The sequence below is a fragment of the Chenopodium quinoa genome, unplaced genomic scaffold (assembly GCF_001683475.1).
Source record: "Chenopodium quinoa cultivar QQ74 unplaced genomic scaffold, ASM168347v1, whole genome shotgun sequence".
Lineage (NCBI taxonomy): Eukaryota > Viridiplantae > Streptophyta > Magnoliopsida > Caryophyllales > Amaranthaceae > Chenopodium > Chenopodium quinoa.
The window spans coordinates 7,020,288-7,039,750 of record NW_018743252.1 but is presented as its reverse complement, the minus strand read 5'-3'; the positions used below and the strand labels follow the sequence as shown (position 1 = coordinate 7,039,750).

At 35.2% G+C, this 19,463-nt stretch overlaps 2 protein-coding genes across 2 annotated transcripts; both read right to left on the bottom strand.

Annotated features, from left to right (window-relative positions):
* Positions 1 to 1,673: 1,673 nt before the first annotated feature.
* Positions 1,674 to 3,453, bottom strand: LOC110734914. Its single transcript, XM_021915040.1, has 4 exons — positions 3,132 to 3,453; positions 2,776 to 2,971; positions 2,193 to 2,697; positions 1,674 to 2,084 (listed from the first exon to the last, which is right to left on the bottom strand). The coding sequence occupies exons 1-4, from the start codon at positions 3,451 to 3,453 to the stop codon at positions 1,674 to 1,676; spliced, it is 1,434 nt and encodes a 477-aa protein (XP_021770732.1).
* A 5,706-nt stretch (positions 3,454 to 9,159) lies between these two features.
* On the bottom strand, positions 9,160 to 18,935 carry LOC110735130 (glutathione S-transferase DHAR3, chloroplastic-like). Its single transcript, XM_021915282.1, has 6 exons — positions 18,685 to 18,935; positions 16,864 to 16,954; positions 16,629 to 16,772; positions 15,306 to 15,423; positions 11,379 to 11,519; positions 9,160 to 9,424 (listed from the first exon to the last, which is right to left on the bottom strand). The coding sequence occupies exons 1-6, from the start codon at positions 18,752 to 18,754 to the stop codon at positions 9,341 to 9,343; spliced, it is 648 nt and encodes a 215-aa protein (XP_021770974.1). The 5' UTR covers positions 18,755 to 18,935; the 3' UTR covers positions 9,160 to 9,340.
* Positions 18,936 to 19,463: the final 528 nt, after the last annotated feature.

Genomic DNA, 19,463 nt, shown 5'->3' with positions numbered 1-19,463 from the left:
TGGAGTTTTTTTTTTATTTTTTTGGAGGGAATTTGCCCTCCAAAACTCCGTTGTTTTGTTTTTTTTTTTTTTTGGTGTAGAAACATTAATTTACCTAGGAAATTCATTATATTTATTTATTATTAATTATTATAATTGACTATTATCTTATATTCCTCTAGAAACTTCTATATATCAATTATCAATAATAATTTATAAACCAAGCATGGCTATAATTTATATTTAATTAAATTAAACTTTAAAATCTCATTCGCCAATTTTGCTTATGTGGCATTTGAATTATTTAATTAATTCTAAAAGAAATTACAAATCTCTCATGTAATTGGCTATAACTAAAATTTATAATCCTATGTGGCACGTTAAGAAATTTTTATCCTACTTGGATCTCTAAAAACTCGGAAAAAAAACTCCCCTTCATATATATACTAGTATATACTATTTTTAACTTTTGTTACTTTTAAATATATTACTATTGCCTGTATTATTTAAATGTTACATTTACACTTTTGGCACTATTAGCTTGACGTACTTCGACCACTGTTCCTCTTTGGGCTTAATTTTTTCCACAATCGAGTGATCCTCACTTTCAAAATCTAGTCTTGTCGTCTCTCGTTATTAATTTCTAAATCCTTGTTCAAATGATATATTCTTGTTCATGTGATGTTCTATGCCTCTGAATTGCTAGGTTAAAATATTATAAATCACTTAATTCCTGATTTTTTATTGTTTTTTTTTACAAAAGTTTTTGAGAAATTTGAGTTAACATTAAAAAAAAAATGCAAAAAAGAAACTAATTGTAGTACTAATATAAGTAGTACCTTTTACAGTTTATTGCATCCATTCTTCTTCAAATAAGTTGTAAAAAACAATAATAATATGATTAAAAATGAAAATAATTATCTAGTCTAGATTATATCGAAACCGAAAACATGGAGGAGCTAAGGCAGGGTATAATTTTAGGATTGACGGGATAACTATAATTTTGATTTAGATTTCGATTTTATGATGAGATGCCTAATATTATTTCTTCGTGTCAATGCATTCCATTGTTTTTTGGTATCATATCTATGCTATTAGTATTGAATTATCTTGAAAAATTGGATATGAATTGAGAAATACTTGGACATCTGTAAAAGGAAAGGACAAGTACACAAAAATACACTATCTATTCAGGTAACGTACAATATTTAATTTATAAGTACAATAAACGAATAAGCCGCGGTTAAATACATTAAGGATTCAAGGCATAAACAAAATTAATGAAACCGAAAACAAAATCATAAACGTACACAAAATTATCAAAACTGAATATAAAAAATACTTCTTTTTTTTTTTTTTTTTTTTTTGGTAATAAGAAGTACTATTAATACCAAAGAAAGAGGGCTAACCCTCAAAAGCAAATACAAGAAGCTTGTAACCTCCAAACTACACAAGCCCCAAGGGCACACAATCCCCCACATCCCCTAACCTGAACTGTTCGCCTTCTAGGAAGGGTACCAGACCAGCAAAGGGGAGAAGAAAACAACACTCACTAGCCTCAAGTGACAAGGCACCTTCTAGGAAAGGAACTCATCACTAGGACCAGGACAACAACAGCTAAAACACCCAACATAACAAGACAAAGTACAAAAAACAGACAACACTAGACCACATTCAAACACAAATAGTACAACTTATGAGGTTATACTGTCTCTCAAGGCTTTCAGCCATTTACAATGATGCTTTTTCCACTTTCTGTTTATAAGCTGGTGAGCACGTCCTACCACTGCTGAGCAAACACTATCACAAAGAATGTCAGGGATTGGAACAGCTTGATTCCAGTATACACTATTCCTAGCAGCCCACAGGTAATAAACCAGTGCAGCAAGGCTGGCATACCCAATCTTTCTCACTATTGAGTCTTTGAGAATCCTTTTCCAATGTTTCCAGGTACTTATGATATTGAAGTGAATTTCCTGGACTCCAAGCCACCTACTAATCCTTAACAGGCATCGTCTGCTATAGGCACAGTCAAAAAATAAATGCTGTTGACTTTCAATACCATTTCCACACAGTAAGCACAAATCAGTATTGCTAATACCATGCTTGAAAAGAATTTCTCTAGTTCTAAGCTTATTAAGCACTGCCAGCCAAGTTATGAAGGAAGTCTTGGGAATATTGTATCTATTCCACACCCAATCTGTCTAATCTACCTTCTCAGCCTTGCCCTGTAGCCAATCATAGACAGTAGCTATGGAATACTTCTTCTCAGTCCAGTTTTCAGCCCTGAATCCCTCTTCCAGCTCATCCTTAATCCTACAAATCTTCTTCCAAGCCCACCCATCAGCCTTCTTTGAACTATAAGTCCACCAATCCTGAGTCTTAATATAGACATTGTGAACCCATTTGACCCATAAAGAGTCCTTTTTCTTAGAAATCTGCCATATGTACTTACCAAGAGCTGCTTTATTCCACAATTCACAGTCTCTTATGCCCAAACCCCCAACTTTCTTAGCCTTACAAACCCAAGACCAAGCCAGAGGAGGGGCTTTAGATAAGACAGCTGAACCGCTGCATAAGAAAGCTCTGATTCTTTGTATGACAGTCTTAGGTAAAATTAAACATTGAGCCCAGTAAGAGTGCAAGCTTATTAGAACTGCATTAATAAGAACAACTCTTGCCGCATAAGACAAATTTCGACTTGACCGACACAAAAGCCTGTGTAACATTTTATCAATCAGCACATCAAAGTCAGACACTCTCAGATATCTTGAATTAAGAGGGATACCCAGATACCTGAAAGGTCCAGAACCCTCAACAAAACCAGTGAGTCTCATAATGCTCAGTTTTGTTCTATCATCCACATTCCCAAAATAAATTGATGTTTTCTCAGCATTTTCTTGCAAACCAGACACCTTCTCAAACTTGATCAGAGCTTTGAAAATCAAGTTCACAGACTGCCTATCTCCATGAGCAAACAACATTAAATCATCTGCAAAAATCAGATGATTGAGCTGAAGACCTTTGCACCTATAATGGAACTTAAAACCCCTAAGTTTACCCACCTTCTTAAGCAATCGTGTGAGGTATTCCATAACTATCACAAACAGCAACGGGGACATAGGATCCCCTTGTCTAACCCCCCCTTTTACCTTGAAAGAAGCCATGGAGCCCACCATTTAATAACAAGGAATAAGAAGGAGAAGAAACACAGACCATGATCCAGTGAATGAACTTATCAGGAAAACCAAGAGACTCTAGCATATCCCTTATGAAATCCCAATGCACTGAGTCATAAGCCTTCCTCAAATCGACTTTTATAGTACACCTAGGAGATTTCCTCTTATTATTGTAGTCTTTAAGCATATCTTGACAAATCAAGATATTATCCATTATTGACCTACCAACCACAAAAGCCCCCTGACAATCATCAATGATAACAGGCAGAACCTCCTTCAATCTTGAGCAAATCATTTTAGAGATTATTTTATACACCACATTACAACAAGCAATGGGCCTAAACTGAGAAACCAAGGAAGCATTATCAGTCTTTTGGGATCAAGGTGAGGGTGGTAGTGCAAACCTATTTCAGAAGTTTGCCATGTTCAAAGAACCCAAGCACTGCCTTGCACAGATCAGCCTTCACTATGTTCCATGAAGATTTAAAGAATCTGCTCGAAAAAACCATCAAGACCTAGTGCCTTGTCCTCATCTATGCTCCACAAAGCACTCTTGACATCCTACTGTCTACAGAGAATCATTTTCTGATCATCATTGAGAACAGGTCCCTCCATTACAACCACAGGGTGAACCTTCTTTTGAGGCACATAGAAGGTACCCAGGAGATCTATGTAATATTTAATAAAGGCATCAGCTATCATAGAGGGGTTTTGGGTTACTTCTCCATTTGGAGCCACTATACTTGCAATCCTGTTATGAACTCTTCTATTTCTCAAACATGCATGAAAGTAGGCTGAGTTTACATCCCCATCCCTAAGCCAATGAAGCTTAGCTTTCTGTTTTAGAAACTGAAACTTAGATTTATGAGCATCAGCATACCTTCCCCTGGCCAAATGCTCAGCTTAAATGAGATCCTCATTTTGAGGGTCTCTACTCAGCCTCTCCTGACATTTCAGCAGCTCTCCAGCAGCCACAGCATCAGCTGTTTCAACATCTGAAAACTGAGACAGATTCAAATTTTTAAGGCATCCTTTAACAGCTTGAAGTTTCTTTACTAATACAAACATATCTGTTCCATGCACAGTAGTGGTCCAAGCCTGGGAAACTATATCCTAATATCCTGGGAACTCAGTCCACATATTGAAGAATCTAAAAGGTTTCTTAGCAGCTGCAGCATTCTCAAATAAGGAAACCAGACATGGGCAGTGATCCATAAGATCTTCAGGAAGAAACATAGCACTAGTATTCTGAAAGGTCTCATACCAATTCTCATTCACCAACATTCTATCAATCTTAGTACAAACCCTATCACTACCCTGCTGCTTATTAGTGTAAGTAAAAAATGAACCACCAGTTTTAAAGTCTATTAAGTCACAATACTTCAAGCATTCTCTAAAATTTTCCACTTCATTCAAGCAACAAGGAGATCCCACCCTATCCTTCATGTTCAAGATATTGTTAAAATCACCACATACCACCCAAGGGCCAGTGACTGTGTGACTTAACTCCATCAACTACCTCCATAACTCCTCTCTTCCAGTAGCCAGATTAACCCTATACACCATAGTACACCAAAATGAGACCCCAGAGGCTTTATGTGTAACATAAGCTTGGATACATTGTCTTTCACTCCTCACCCCCTGAACCATATATATGCAGTAGGCTGCCAAACAACCCAAATCCTGCCTCCATCCACCTTACTATAATTTGTTAAGACAGACCAATGGTTCTTAAAATTTCCAAAAATTTTCCCAAACTTCTTACCCTTCACTTTTGTCTCAAGGAGACCAAACAAACCAATATTATGATGTTTTAAAAACCAAAGAACATCACAAATTTTGCTAGATTGGTTTAGTCCCCTCACATTCCAAAAACCCCACTTATCCATCAACATTATGAGAACATTCACCCCTCTCCCACACCCCCATCACCACCTTCCCACCTGTCATATCCATTCTCTTTCCTGAATCCAGCACCCGCCTCTTTAGAAACATAGGAACATCACTAACATGATCTTGATCCATGTCTTGTATTCTTGTGAATCTATTACTTATCTTCACAGCATTATCTTGTCTTACAACCTTCTGCATTGTACCTGTTTTTTGCACATTTTCTGGCCTGGCTTCCTGTACATCCCCCTGCCTAGTATCCTGTCCAGTTCCCTGCATAGGATTTTGCTTAGATTTGTGCATAGACCTTTGCATAGGTTTGTGCACAGGCCTCCACATTTTCTGCCTCTTATGTTGAGCTTGTCTCATTTCCTGAGTTTTCCTAACTTTGACAAAATGGTTAGGACAATCCTGCTCCACATGCCCCATACCCTTACACATATGACAGCTTACTGGCTTCCATTCAAAATGAAAAACTTGCTTAATCTTGTTCCCCTCCTCATCCAGAAATTCAATGTACTCAGGTAAATTCCCATTAACAGCCACTTCCACCATTATCCAAGCATAAGTAATTCTCTCCTTAGTGGATGTAACCTTATCAGTCTTGATTACCCTTACCAATTAAACTTGCAATCTTCATTAAAGCCTCTTTTCCCCAAAACTTCAAATCCAGATTGGGAAGCCTTACCCAAACAGGAATATCGGAGACCCTCTCCTCTCTAATATTCAGATCAGGCTGCCATTTCTTAACAATCATAGGCTTCCTGTCAAACAAGATGGGCCCTTCTGCTAGAGCTTGCTCTCTAGCTTCACGTGTTCTAAACCGAACTAACAACACACCATTATCACATGAAGCAACCTTATCAATACCATACTTCCCCCAAATCCTTCTCAAGAAACTATTCATCATAGAATAAGGAGGTTGAGTGCATAGAACATAGCATACTATAGCAGAATCGCAGAATTCAATTTCAGGTTGAACATCTTCCTTTGACAATTGCAGCATACAATTACCATTAGAAGATATATTAGAACGATTATGACAATTATTCCCATTAGAAAGATTAATCCCCTCATCCACCAAGTTCTTGAACAGGCCACCCCACGATTTTTCCCCAATATCTTGATTTTCGTTCAAAACAGGGGAACTGCAATTAGGGGTTTTCAATTTTGGGCTCGCAACACCCTCAAAGTTTAAATTTGGGGAAAGAATATTATCTCTACAATTATTCTCAAGAATCGACTGATTTGAATCCACAATCATCATCAAAGGGGAAGGATTAAAGGAATTTGATCGTATCCCTGAAATAGAGCCATTCGCCATTAAAGGGGTAGAATCAATTACTTGCAACCATTGATTAAAATCGAATCGATGCTGAGCTTTGATATCTTCAGAGACTTCTTTAATGGGAATTTCATCCATAGCTTCATCATTCAACCAACTTCCAATCGACCCTCCATCAGACACCACTTCTTGATCTTCAATCGATTTCTTGCATGACCTAAGCTTATATCTCTGCTTTTTCTTAGCCTTAGAGGAAGATTTAGACCCAGAAATCTTCTTTGCCTTCCCTTTTTTACGGTTGGCCATGGCCCAAGCACAAGCTTTCAATGTAAAAAATGGCGGCAAAAAAAACTTTCTCTCTCTAACTTTCTCAACTTTCATTTGATTCAACTTTTACCTGATTTGAATATAAAGAATACTTCATTGATAAGCTTTGATGGTAGACTAAAAAATTAATGATACTTGACCTTATTTATAGTTATAATTATGTGGTGTATTCGTATAGTGTAAAATTCTATACTTCTTAATTGGATACTCAAATTAATTAAAATTATGTGATGTATTGATAAAAATAAAATTTTATTGTTAATTAGATATTCAAGATAGATGTCAATATTTTATCTAAATATATTTTATCATTTAAAAAGAGGAATTTAAAACTAAAAAAGATTAAAAGTCTATCGAAATTAAAACTCAAAGATAACTTTTTATACTAAACAAATATATCTAATAATCCTTACATAACATCTTATGTGGCATGTTTATGTATAATTGTCCCTTACATGGCGTGACACTTGGCAAAAAAATGAAATGCCAAGTGTTGCTGTCTCGTGGCCTGGCTGCGAGACCAGCTTTATATGATTAGTGAAGTGATATGATATATTAGATTAGATTTGGGTTAAAGATCTGTCAAATTATTTTTATTTTAAATAATTATATTGTATAAGATTAGGGTTTTTTTTTGATGAAAAGATATTAGGTAATTATTTTTGTACAAAATTGACACACCAGTAGATGACAAGTGTGAACAATTCAAATTAAATTAAGGACACACCAATAGATGATAGGTGTAAATATTTGGGTTATTCATATAGATGTGAATAATTCAGATTTGCCAAAACTTATGTTTATTTGGTAGATATTGTGCCAGGATATTTAAGGGAATATAATTTGCTCTAATTATAATATTTATTAGTATGATTTTCATCTAAGATACTATAAAACAGAGTCATCCTGATATACACACTATAATTATTAGAGTAAACTAAATCTCTTAATAATGAAACAGTATTTAACAACGCAAGTGTTGACCTATTTTAGCCAATTAAGCAAAGTATTACATACATTATTAATTTATAATTATATAACCTACAAAACAAACATTATTTCATTCCAAACCTTACGTCTTCTACTATAATCCATATATGCGTATAAAGCTATAGGCTTCCATAGACCATAGTTCCATGTGATAAATTGAGGTTACATTAATATTAATACTCGTTTAATTTCCAACACGTATCTTCTATTTTGCTAGCATGAATAAATGGAGAATTGAATAATTACAATTTATTTAGGATTTGTTTGATATTGTTGTGATTTTCTGTTTATTGGTTTTTTGTTTTTTAAAATTATCATATAATATATAAAAAAAAATTAGTCAAACTTATTAAAATTATGATATAATAGATAATTTCAATTTATTTAGGGTTTGTTTTTTGTTACTTGCTTATATTAAGATTTAATAGTATATGTTTATTAAGTCTGTTGCTTTTTAGTTGTTAATGTTTTGTACTATTCATATATTAAATTTATCATTTTTTATTTGTCAATTTATACTTATCATATGCATGAAATATGTATGCACATAAAAGATAATTATGGTCAATAAAGAAATAAATCTAATCAATAGAAAAGTTTGAGATAATTATAATGATCAATAAAGAAATCAATCTAAATCATTACAAAAGTTTGAGATAATTTTACGAATATAATGTTTGAACAATGATATCTTCTAAACCTAAAGATATTTGTTTATTATTTTCTCTTTTTTTTTCTTTTTTTTTTGAGGAAATATTTTCTCTCATTAATGCAAGTAACAACTACGGGGGCGTTTGATTCGGATAATGGAAATGGAGTAGAATGGAAACAAATAAAAGGGGGGAAAGGAATCAAATAACTATTACCTTTTCATTTATTTGGTTTAACCATGGAAAGGAGAGAAATAGTAATTTTGTGATTGAAGAGGGTAAGGGTATTTGTTACCCTAAGTTTTTTAGGGGTAACAAATGAGGGGTAACCATTACCCTTATGTAATGGTAATTGTTACCATGCTTTCTAACCAAACACACGGTAACAGTATCGGTTTAATTGAATCCGTTTCCACTCCAAAAAATACACTAACCAAACGCCCCCTACAATTATAATAAAAGGTCAAACCAAAAGAGCTCCCGTCTCTAAATTATTTAAGAGATTTATGAAAAAATTTGTAACCATGTGACCAATGTAATGTTATCTTAGAAGTGTACCTACAATATTGTACCTATTGAGTCCAAGAGAACACTGAATCTGCGGGCAGGACATTTGCGTTGCCATAGCTCACCTGCACCACCTAAATTTGTACTCTGATTTTTAACATGGAAAAAAATAATTCAAGGATTCGTATCTAGCATTGATTTCTTCCCATCCATTATATTTAGACTAAGCGAGTGAGGGATAACTCAAGTGGTTAGAGCTTCCCTCCCGGTTCCAAGAGATCTTGGGATCGATTCTTACCCCCGCCACTATGACTCTCTAAACACCAAAAAAAAAAATATATATATATATATATTTAGACTAAGAAGTTAAAACGTTTTTCATAGAGAAGTTAAAATAGTCTTCACTATACTTCAGATAATTTACATTTAAGCGATTACAAGCTCTGCCAAAATCGCTTACGGAGACAATACAATTCACACCAAGGCTCTCATCTTCTGCACAAGAAACCAGTGACCGTAAATCTTGGACAGCTTCAGCTTATGTGTTTTGCCCAACCAGCAATGACATCCGCTGGTGATGCAATTGTTTTCACAAATGAATCCCTGGAAAATATATTCTGCACACACGTAGTAGACTATCAGAATTCACTTCGATTGCACCTTTTACCTATGATTGATAATTCTAAGGTAGTAGGTTTGTTCAATCAAGTATTATTCTGTAACTTTGCTATATCTTAAAATCATTTCGACTTTCTGCATTTTTGAATTGGCATTAGATAAATTCGAGAATTCTTCGCAATAGATGCACTCTTAATTATCACTGTGTTGGTTCCTTTTTGTGTTTGCTTGTATGTTCTGGTTATTTAACACATCTATTGCTGCAGCAGAATCCTTTGGATAAGCTAACAGATTATCTTTTAAGGGATTGATCAGTATGTTAAAGTGGGAGGACAAGGAAGGCCTCAAAATTCAAGCGAGAACTATGGTTCATGTACTCTTAATTATCACTGTGTTGGTTCCTTTTTGTGTGTGCATGTATGTTTGGGTTATTTTACACAGCTATTGCTGCGGCAGAATCCTTTGGATAACCAAACAGATTATCAATTTAGGGGTTAATCAGTATGTTAAAGTGGGAGGACAAGGAAGGCCTCAAATTAAGGGGGGCAAGAAAAACCGAGAATAGGAGATGAAAAAGAAAGGTAATCAATACTGCAACTATGGTCAGCAAGACCTGCCAATGCCACAAGATGAAGAGGATGAGATGAAGTCCCTTAATTCTATTATCTCTAGTGTTCAATAAGTGGCAATATGTTAAAGCTTGAAAGTTATGGTTTAACAAAAGAAAAAAAAAAAAAAACCTCTCTTTGCAACCATAATTTTCAAGGATGGATGATCAATGGCAAAACTTTCCAAAGATCTTTAGTTCAGTCAAAGCTTTATGGCTTTTCTGCTATGACTTTTAGAACCTTGTCAAATTGTTGGAGCTGAAGTTGAAAGAATATATAGAAAAATTAGACACAGAAGAGAATGCTCTATATGTTACAAAGGGAGTGGCAATCTTCAATTTCTAGTTCCTCCACTTAAATCATTGATGATGTTAATATGGATCCTGGGACTCTTTCATAGAATTCCAACAATTTCTCTCGCTCCTCAAAAGCCCACAAGAACGGAGTTAATGCTCCAACATGGGCCACATCCAGAGCATGAGTAGTTAAAGCAAGTGAATAATTTGATACTCCGTATTCGATATTAATTATGAACTAGAGATGAATAAGAAGTGGGTAAAAGACAAGAGTGAGGATTATAAGGATATCAACATCTACTAGTGAATCTAAGTCTATGATTGACTATAAAAATTTCCTTAGTAGTACAACGAAAAGAAAAGGAGTACAACTGTATATGGGAATATACTATTTTGAAGGATGAAAAAGGAATGGTCAGGATCTGGCTACTGATTACTTCCTGGAATGAACAACTAAAGATGGGGCCTGTAGAGATTTTTAATTGTATAAGGTGTAGTTCCCTCGAGTCCAAGTTTAACAGACTATGTGGTCTCCAATAAAAATTTCAAGGGTATTCAGGGATGGTTATATAGTAGAAAATGGATCACTGCAACAGCTTTGACTCTACAAGTTGATAGTCAGCAGTTTCAGCACTTGTCACATCATAGAAAAGTGTTTTAAGTTATTCTCATTTCAGCCTAAATATTCAAGAATAAACAAGTATACATGGGACAAGTAGTTAACTAGTTATTAGCTTGTTAACCGGAAAATTAGTTCAAATTTCAAAGCACAAGGAGGCTCCAACTTGTTTTTTCAAGGAAGGCAATGGCAAGATTAAGAAGATCGAATGTGGTTGAACCAGTTTATTCTAGTTGAAGAAGACCCTTCACTTTAATTTGACTGATGTTCTATATTCAATCCTCATATTCCAAAAAAATAAATAAAACAAATTAAGAATAAATAGTTTTGACTTATATGCAGTTTCCATTCCCCTCATAAACGAGCAGAATTCTTTTGCAGTTATTCTCTATGCCATTAGGAGGTGAAAGAGTAAACAGATAAGAGATACCTTCATGTAAGACTTCACATAGGGAAGTGACTCTGGAACAGACCAATTCTTGTAATTTCCCAATGCAATCTCCATATGGTAAAGCTTTGGTCCGAGAGATAGGTCCGCAGAAGAGATCTTCTCCCCGTTAATAAAAGGCCCCTACAGGTAGAAATTTATCAATATATGTAAAGGTTAGGTTGTTTGTAATTGGTTAATCACATTTGTAATTGGTTAATCACGCGCACGCCCACGCCCACGCCCACGCGCACACGCACCACAACAACATCCACATAATTCTCATAGTCCACATAATTCTTAAAGTTGAGCTGCTTCTAATAACAAGGCTCATATCAAGCGAAGAAAGGTGGAATCAGGGAGTCAGCAAACAGAGCAGACAAGCAGATTGCTGTATGCAAGGAATCAATATTAAGAAGAGAGCATGTTAGTCATAGACCATTAGTAGTGACTTGGGGAATAAGTTAGAGGTTTGTTATTGGGAGAGAGTGAGCCTCTTGAAAGCTCATATTAGGAGAGCATCCACCTGTCGAAAGTGGAATTATCATTTGTCTTCCTGTAATTCTCATCTTCATACTACAATCATCAATTTACTTCTTATTTGCTGCCATTGTTAAGCTTAAAATTATGTCAGTTCCTAGCACTGTCCAAATTTATGAATCCAAAGACATCACATTATCAGAATATATTATTGAGTTGATAATTTCCTTTACACTTGCATACGATACCTGCCTTCATCAGAATGAGTGACATACATGGACAAGCTCCAGAAAAAAGCCTTGTATCATTTGTATGTCTCTGTTAAGTCACTAAACTAGACTACATTAGATAGTATTACATGAAATTATTCACTCAAAAGGAAAAAATAAAGCAACACCATCTAGCAATTGTATTAATTACAATCATTTCATGTGCTGACAGAATCCACTGTATAGTTCAGTGTAGGAAATTTGGTTTTAAACCCCAACAAAGGTCATCAATCACGATAAGAGATTTAACTCACTTTAGACCTTGCAATTTAAGTAGATTCATTCCTTTTCCCCTTAAGAGTTCAGTTTTGATTTATTTCCTATTCCCCTTGAGTTCATTCTAGATTTATTTTGGCAATCTTAAATGTTTTTAGACTCTTTTGTAATTCTTTGCATTGCTCTCTACCATGTAGGCATTCAAAGTACGCCTTCCGAGACAACTCCGTTCAATCATGAGCCTTAAATAACTGACTATCAGGCTCACGAGCTCGCAAGGGGGAAGCATGAAGCTAAAATGTTGAAGAAGGACCTTGCTTTACCAGACACTACATTCACTTTTGGAACGGAAAGAACTTTTTTAAGGGTGAGTTCTCTTCACATGATTGGACTTGAACTTGTAAAGTCATTACTAAAAACTACAAAGTACAAATCAATAACTATTAAAAAATTAGCTAGAAGTAAAGTAATACATTTATTATAACGATTCATCTATTAATATTACATACTTGTAATTAGGAAAATTTGTCAGAAAAATCCTTTAAATTTTTTGACAAACAAAAATGACCAACTTACATTTTTTTTGTCAAAAGAAACCTTTGTGTACTTTTCCGGCGTTGACTATCATTTCAAGCATTAACTTCTTATTCTTAAATGCACCCAATTAACTTGTTATTTGCACTCCCCTCTCTCTTATTTCCATCTTATCATTTTCAATCATCTCCACCAACGGCCGAAGACGGCGGCGTCGGCGACAAACTCGGGTGAAGTCACCACCTTAAACAACTATAAAACCCTAAATCTCCACCCAATCTCCGCCACCACAACAACCACCACTATCACAAACAACCTCCCGAAACCACCATCTTTCTCCATCGACTTTTTCCCTGCTCCGATGGTCGATTCCACCTTTCGCGCCACTTACCAAGGTGTCCCCGACGCATTTTCCAAGGCCATCACCAAAAAAATCTTACCTTGGTTGTAAAGTTATCCCTTGCGATTAATTAGAATTCATGTTTAAAGCGGCCAAGGTTTGGATTGCCAATTTTGTTGTTCTTCCGGTACAAAGAGAAAGTTAAAAATATATATAAACATATTGAACCACCAACAGTATCTCCTTCCTTCATTTCTCAATTCATCTCCACCAGATCTCATTGAACCACCGCCTGTATCGCTATTGCCATCTCCTTTTCTATCTCTTGGATCTTGTTTTTCTAGGGTGGGGGTGGGTTTTCAAGTGGGTGGGGTGGATTCAACAAGGTAGGGTGGATTTCAAGGGGTGGGGTAGCCAATCAGTAGTAGGGGTGGTTTTTGGGTGGGTGGGGATGAATTTGACCTGATTGAAACTTATTAGAACTTATAAGATCAGATTTGAACTTATAAAACTTCTAATTGAAACTTATCTAAACTTATTAGACTTTAAACTATTTTTTTTTAAAGAGAGAACACACCTTAAATAAGTAGTGAAAGCAAAAAGATGACTGGGCTCTGCTGAAACTAGACCCCTTTTCAAAGAATAACTAATAGGAACTTCTTTGGATTGTCTAATTTTTTCCATTTCACTATCCTTATATATAGGGGATGTTCTTCTGTTCCCCAAAGAAGCTAAGCTATAAATAGTTTTGGAACTAAGATTTCAAACTTATTTAGGAAGATTTCAACTACTTCTTTTGAAGCTTCTTGAGAATTTTACTTACTCTTTCTCATCATTTAGCTTCATGCTTTTGCTGATTCCTTGCTTAATCCCTACTTAATTTAATCTAAATAAAGTGCTTAAAGTTGTTTTAGTTTTGCTCTAAATCATGAGTGGTGAATAGTCTAAGCTTCTAGGGCTATGGTAAAAACCAATCATGTAAATATAGGTTAATGGATTAATTTGGGGTACTCGGTGGCTTGGTTGGCATCATTTTTTGTTTTCAGTTTTTTTATTTTTAAAAGACAAAAGTCAAAAACAAAAAATAAAAAAAAGGTGTTTTCACGTCAGTTTCAAAATTATCATGATTTTAATAAGTTTGACCAACTTTTTATTCATTACATGGCATATATAAAATGATTTTGAGAAACAAAAAAATCAAAAAATAGAAAACCCCAGACCTGATGGCATATATTAAATGATCATGGCTGAGAGAGATACTTCCTTGGCTACCTTAAGTTCTCTTATAACTTTTTAAGCCAAATATGGTATGCTTGACTTCTTAGTTAATCACCTATTTGCATGGAGTCAAGAAACTACCTAGGAAAAAAAAAAAAAAAAATTTATATTCCAATAATGAGTTTCCCCCTACCTAGAAGGTCCTATTTCCATAAATTTTTAACTTGTAGTTTAATCCTTTGGTATTTCATAAGATGATCTCAAAACAATCAATTATTGGAGTCCAGCACGATTAAAACTCATCATGTCATTAGCAAGAAACTGAATATTCTCCCTCTTAATTGATCTATGTTGCCGTATTTTGCTTATTGTGGGAGTATTCCTAGCTTTATGTTTTCTCTTATTGATAATCATCTTAGTTTTATTGCTTTACTATTTCATTTCAAGACTTTTGATACCTTTAATAAGCATAGTTTTTGGTACTTACATGTTAGTAAAGACTCTAGAGATCATTATTCTCTAAATCTAGACTGAACTTAGCTTACCATTGTGGCAAAAGTGCTTGCAATAGGTTTCCTATTGATTAACCTTTACCCATCATACTACATAGCTAAATGGACCAAGTTAGGGTTTTTATTTAAAGGTTCTTGTGATCGCCTATCACCAGCACATTCATGTCTGCCTATACTTAGCAATCTCAAGCAGCTTTAACAACAAATGAGAGAGGTAAACATGAAAAAGGAGATCCGGTAATGATTTAATACAATGCATAAATTTCGTCTTATTACAATTCAATACTAGATAGTTGGATATAATGGGTTTGTGGGGAAGAAGGGAAGGGGAGAAGGTTGTGCCAGGGAAGAAGGATCTCACATTTTCTTTCAGGTAATCATTGAAGGAACTGAGCTCATTAAGTAATTCCTGCTCTTTTCCATCGCTGGGGTCCTTGCTTTTAAGGAAGCCAACAAACGCAGGAAAAATCTTTGAACCACTGCACAAAAAACAGCCAGAGTTTGAGACACTGACAATCTAGCTACAAAACCAAAAGTGGAAGGTAGTCTCACTGTACCTCATCTCTTAAAACACAACCAAATAAAGAGTGGTGCAGGAATGCAGGCAGTAAAGTAGTAAACAGTCTAATATTTATACTGTGGCACTGCCAGGAAGCCCGATATGATACAGGAAACCAAGTTAGCAAGGGTACAAATAGTAAAGCCATCTCACACAAACTTAAAAAATTCAATCACATGAACGCCATGTCTAACTTGTCATTCAGCTAAGTATAAACCTCATACCTCAATATTGTCTATGAAGATTGTATGCTATTCTATTATTCTTTCAGTCATTGAAGCGAAAGAGGCACTTAAATACATGGCTACACCGTATTGTAAACAAACAAATGATTTCAGCTTATTGTAGAGTGATATTCAATACGTAATGTGGACAGAACATCACATAGCAGCATTTGCATAGGTTTTTATGCTGACGGATTTGTCATTGAAATCCATTACTAAGCTGATTACGCCTATCAAATTCATTAAATATCATAAATAAGCAAAATCTCAAATCTACAAGACTCCAGCTCTTATACTCATTAAGATTGTTCAGACAGAATCTCACATCAAAACAGAACAAAACAAGGAAAAGGTTACTCCTTCCCATAAGAGAATATTAATTTGTACAATCTACAAAGTCCAAGACAGAATATCCATTCATGTCAGCAAATATAAATGTAACACCAGCAATATGCTACATTCACTGATCCATGACCATGCTGGCAATTACAATTTTGACATTGCTGACTCTTAATATCATAATGAAAACAAGAGGAGGAAATCCAAAAAAAGGGTGGTATGCTAGTGTAACAATTCAATATCTTAATTCTCTTACTTTTCATAAATTCTTAACTCTCGTACTTACATATTGCAATTACAAGGCAAAACGCATACGGGGTACAATTTATTGAGAATAGATAAACTTCAAAAATGATATTTCTCCATCTAAACATAATTTTCACAAAAAAAGTACAACTTAAATCAACAACAAAGCAACCGATGAGGCAGGGTAATGTAGTTTTTCTCTTTTTGGTGATCTGATCAAAGTTAAATATTGAATACTGTGTAGATGATTTCTGAACCAAGATTAACTGCATATGTCCAAAATCAAAACCCATAAACAATGGGGTGGGGAACATACACTGAACTCTTCTCGGGAGGGGTTGCCAAAGGTGGGTTTGGGAAATTCTCTTCTAGGGACTTTGCAATGACATCTGAATCTGCAACCCATTTTTCATCGAATTTCACCACAGGTACTTTACCCTCTGGATTGATTTTTGTAAACCTGACAGCAAAATGATTCAAAAACTAACTATTAAATTGCAAATTTCAGGGAAAAAAGAAATTAAAATGACTAGAAGCTGCAAACAATTCACCACTCTGGCTTGTTAGTTAAGTCAACCAGCTTCATATCATATGGGAGATGCTTTTCTTCCAAAGTTAACAACACTCTTTGGCAAAATGGACCTGGCATTACAACGGAAAAATAAACTGATTGAAAGATTGTAGCAAAAATTTTGTGAAAGTTTTCTAGCATATACTCCGACAAAACCAATGCTGCATTAATTTCTCAGCTGTGCATCAAAATAACTGAGAAATAGCCATTAGTGAAAACAAAAAAATGTGTTGCACATCAAGGCCTGAAATTGTAGACATGGATTCTATCCTAAACTTGAACACAGGGCAGGGAATTCATGAAACATGTTTCTTAATATTTTAATTACATATGCACACACTTAGATTTAATGTAAATTCTAGGCCTTGTTAAAATTATGTATTAAGTTTGTTTGCGAGCATATTTTACATAATTTCTCCTCCCCACCCCCCTCTTTTTACACTTTTCCCTGACAAACATGTGGCCTAGACAAATAAAGTTTTCATCATGAAAATTGAAGTGTTGTGTAAATTAAAATGAAGAACCAAAGCAACATACGAGAACGGTTTGAATTTAAGGGTTTTTTTTTGGGGGGGGGGAGGGATTGAGGGGAAGGGGACGGGCGGCGGGGGAGGTGGTGGGATAGGTGGCTAAGGTGGGTGGTTGGGGTCTTCATGGTGTCCAGAAAAAGAGAGAAAGAGAAGCGAAGAGGAGGTCGCATGGTGATTGTATGGTGGCACACATTCCCATTGTTATTTAAAACAAACAACATAGTAAATCAAAGGGATTACATTTTATTCTTCTCTTCCCTTTGTTTTAGTCATTCCCTTTCCCTTAGATGAACCAAACGGCCCTTAAGGGTTTTTGTTTCCATTCTCCTTGTTTCCCATTCCTTGTTACACCAACCGGCCCCTAAAAGTATTACCTCAGCCCCATTATACTTACCCTGCTTCTCAAATAGGAATTTTACTCTCTACATTATCTCTAGAGTTAGGTTCTACACTCTCCTGCCCATTTTTCTCTCTACTCTAACTTGCATGATATTTTGTGCAAATAGATATGGGACAAGTAAATTGGAATATACATTTGTTCTTCTAAGTCTTCTAATTCTCTTCTACTCCGTTATTGTACGCCAAACATAATGACCAGATATTTTACACTGCATTCTCACTTTTATGTCTCAATAACCTCATAACCAAACATAGCTTAATAATGTACTCCGTAGTTCAATCAAGTAGACAAAAAGACCTTAACCCAAACAAATAGCGGATAATCAAACCAGCCATACAACCAATGCTGAGACTTTAATACAAAACGGTATAAAAAGCAGAAACACTAGGAAAATAAAATATCTATTATTGCACACTGAAAATTTCTGCATATTACCCTCAAGAGTGGCCATATTTTATTAGTGGAGTACTTATTTAATATCCTCCGAGTCAGGATATAGTTGTCACAATACTAATTCAGATTACGCGTAACGGTTGTACGAGTATCTGTTAAGTCTGGTGACAATTTATGAGCCCAAATTCCTAGTACAAGACAGTATACCTTTTATCATCTAATCTAATAACCAATAAATTCAACTTGAAAATTCAACCAGAAAACCTCAAACAATCACATTTTCCTCAATTACCCTGATTAAAATAAATAAATAAATAAATAAAAATAAAAATAAAAATTCATAAATTCAAAATACGAGTATCCAATTACACAATTATGCTTCAAAAACAAAATTATAACCATTAAAACAGAAATTCAGCATTATAACAATCAAATTATATAGTAAAACAATAAAATTGGAAGAAAGAGAGAGAAGTACAATCGCCAAGCTTGTTGGGAGTGGTGATAGATTCCTTGACACAAATTTGGAGAGGATCCGAAGAAGCCATTGAAAAAGTAAGAGATCTTCTGGTAGAATGCTTGAAATTCTGAGTAAAAATGGTGCGATTGTGGTGATGAAAATGGGGGTTTGAGATTATCTGACGTTTGAAAGGTTGATGATGAGAGAGAATACGCGACTGGTGTTATTTTAACGGTCGACATTTCTTTCTTCTTCTGCTACCATGCTTTTCTTCATCGCTATTTATCGTCCTTCTACACGTGTTTTTCTCTTATGTTTATGTCTAGAATTTACCCCCTGGAGGCTACACGTGCAGGATGGTTGGGTTGGGTTGGGTTGACATTAGAGGTGATAATTGGGCAGGTTGAGACGGGTTTGGGCCGGGTCGAGGTAAAAAAAATTCACCCATTTGTCGGGCCAAGCCAGAAAATATGTATCCAAACCCACCCAAACTAGCCGGGCCGTAAGGCTTTTCGGGCCGAGCCAAAAAAAATTAACTAAAATTGCATAAAATCCCATTTCCAAGCCCGTCCAAACTTTTCTTAAAATTAGGCCAGGCTGAAAATCCTACCCAAAATCGGGTCGGGCTCAGTGTGATCAGCTCTAATTGACATACGACAAGTTTTTTTTTTTTTTTTTTTGTTTACTAGTTGTTGGAGCGCCCCCCCCCCCAACCGTTGGATATGTTTGATGGTCGTATGATTTGTTGTTGTTAGGTATCCAAGGTTAAAAGAGGAAGTTACTTTTTATGCATGAAT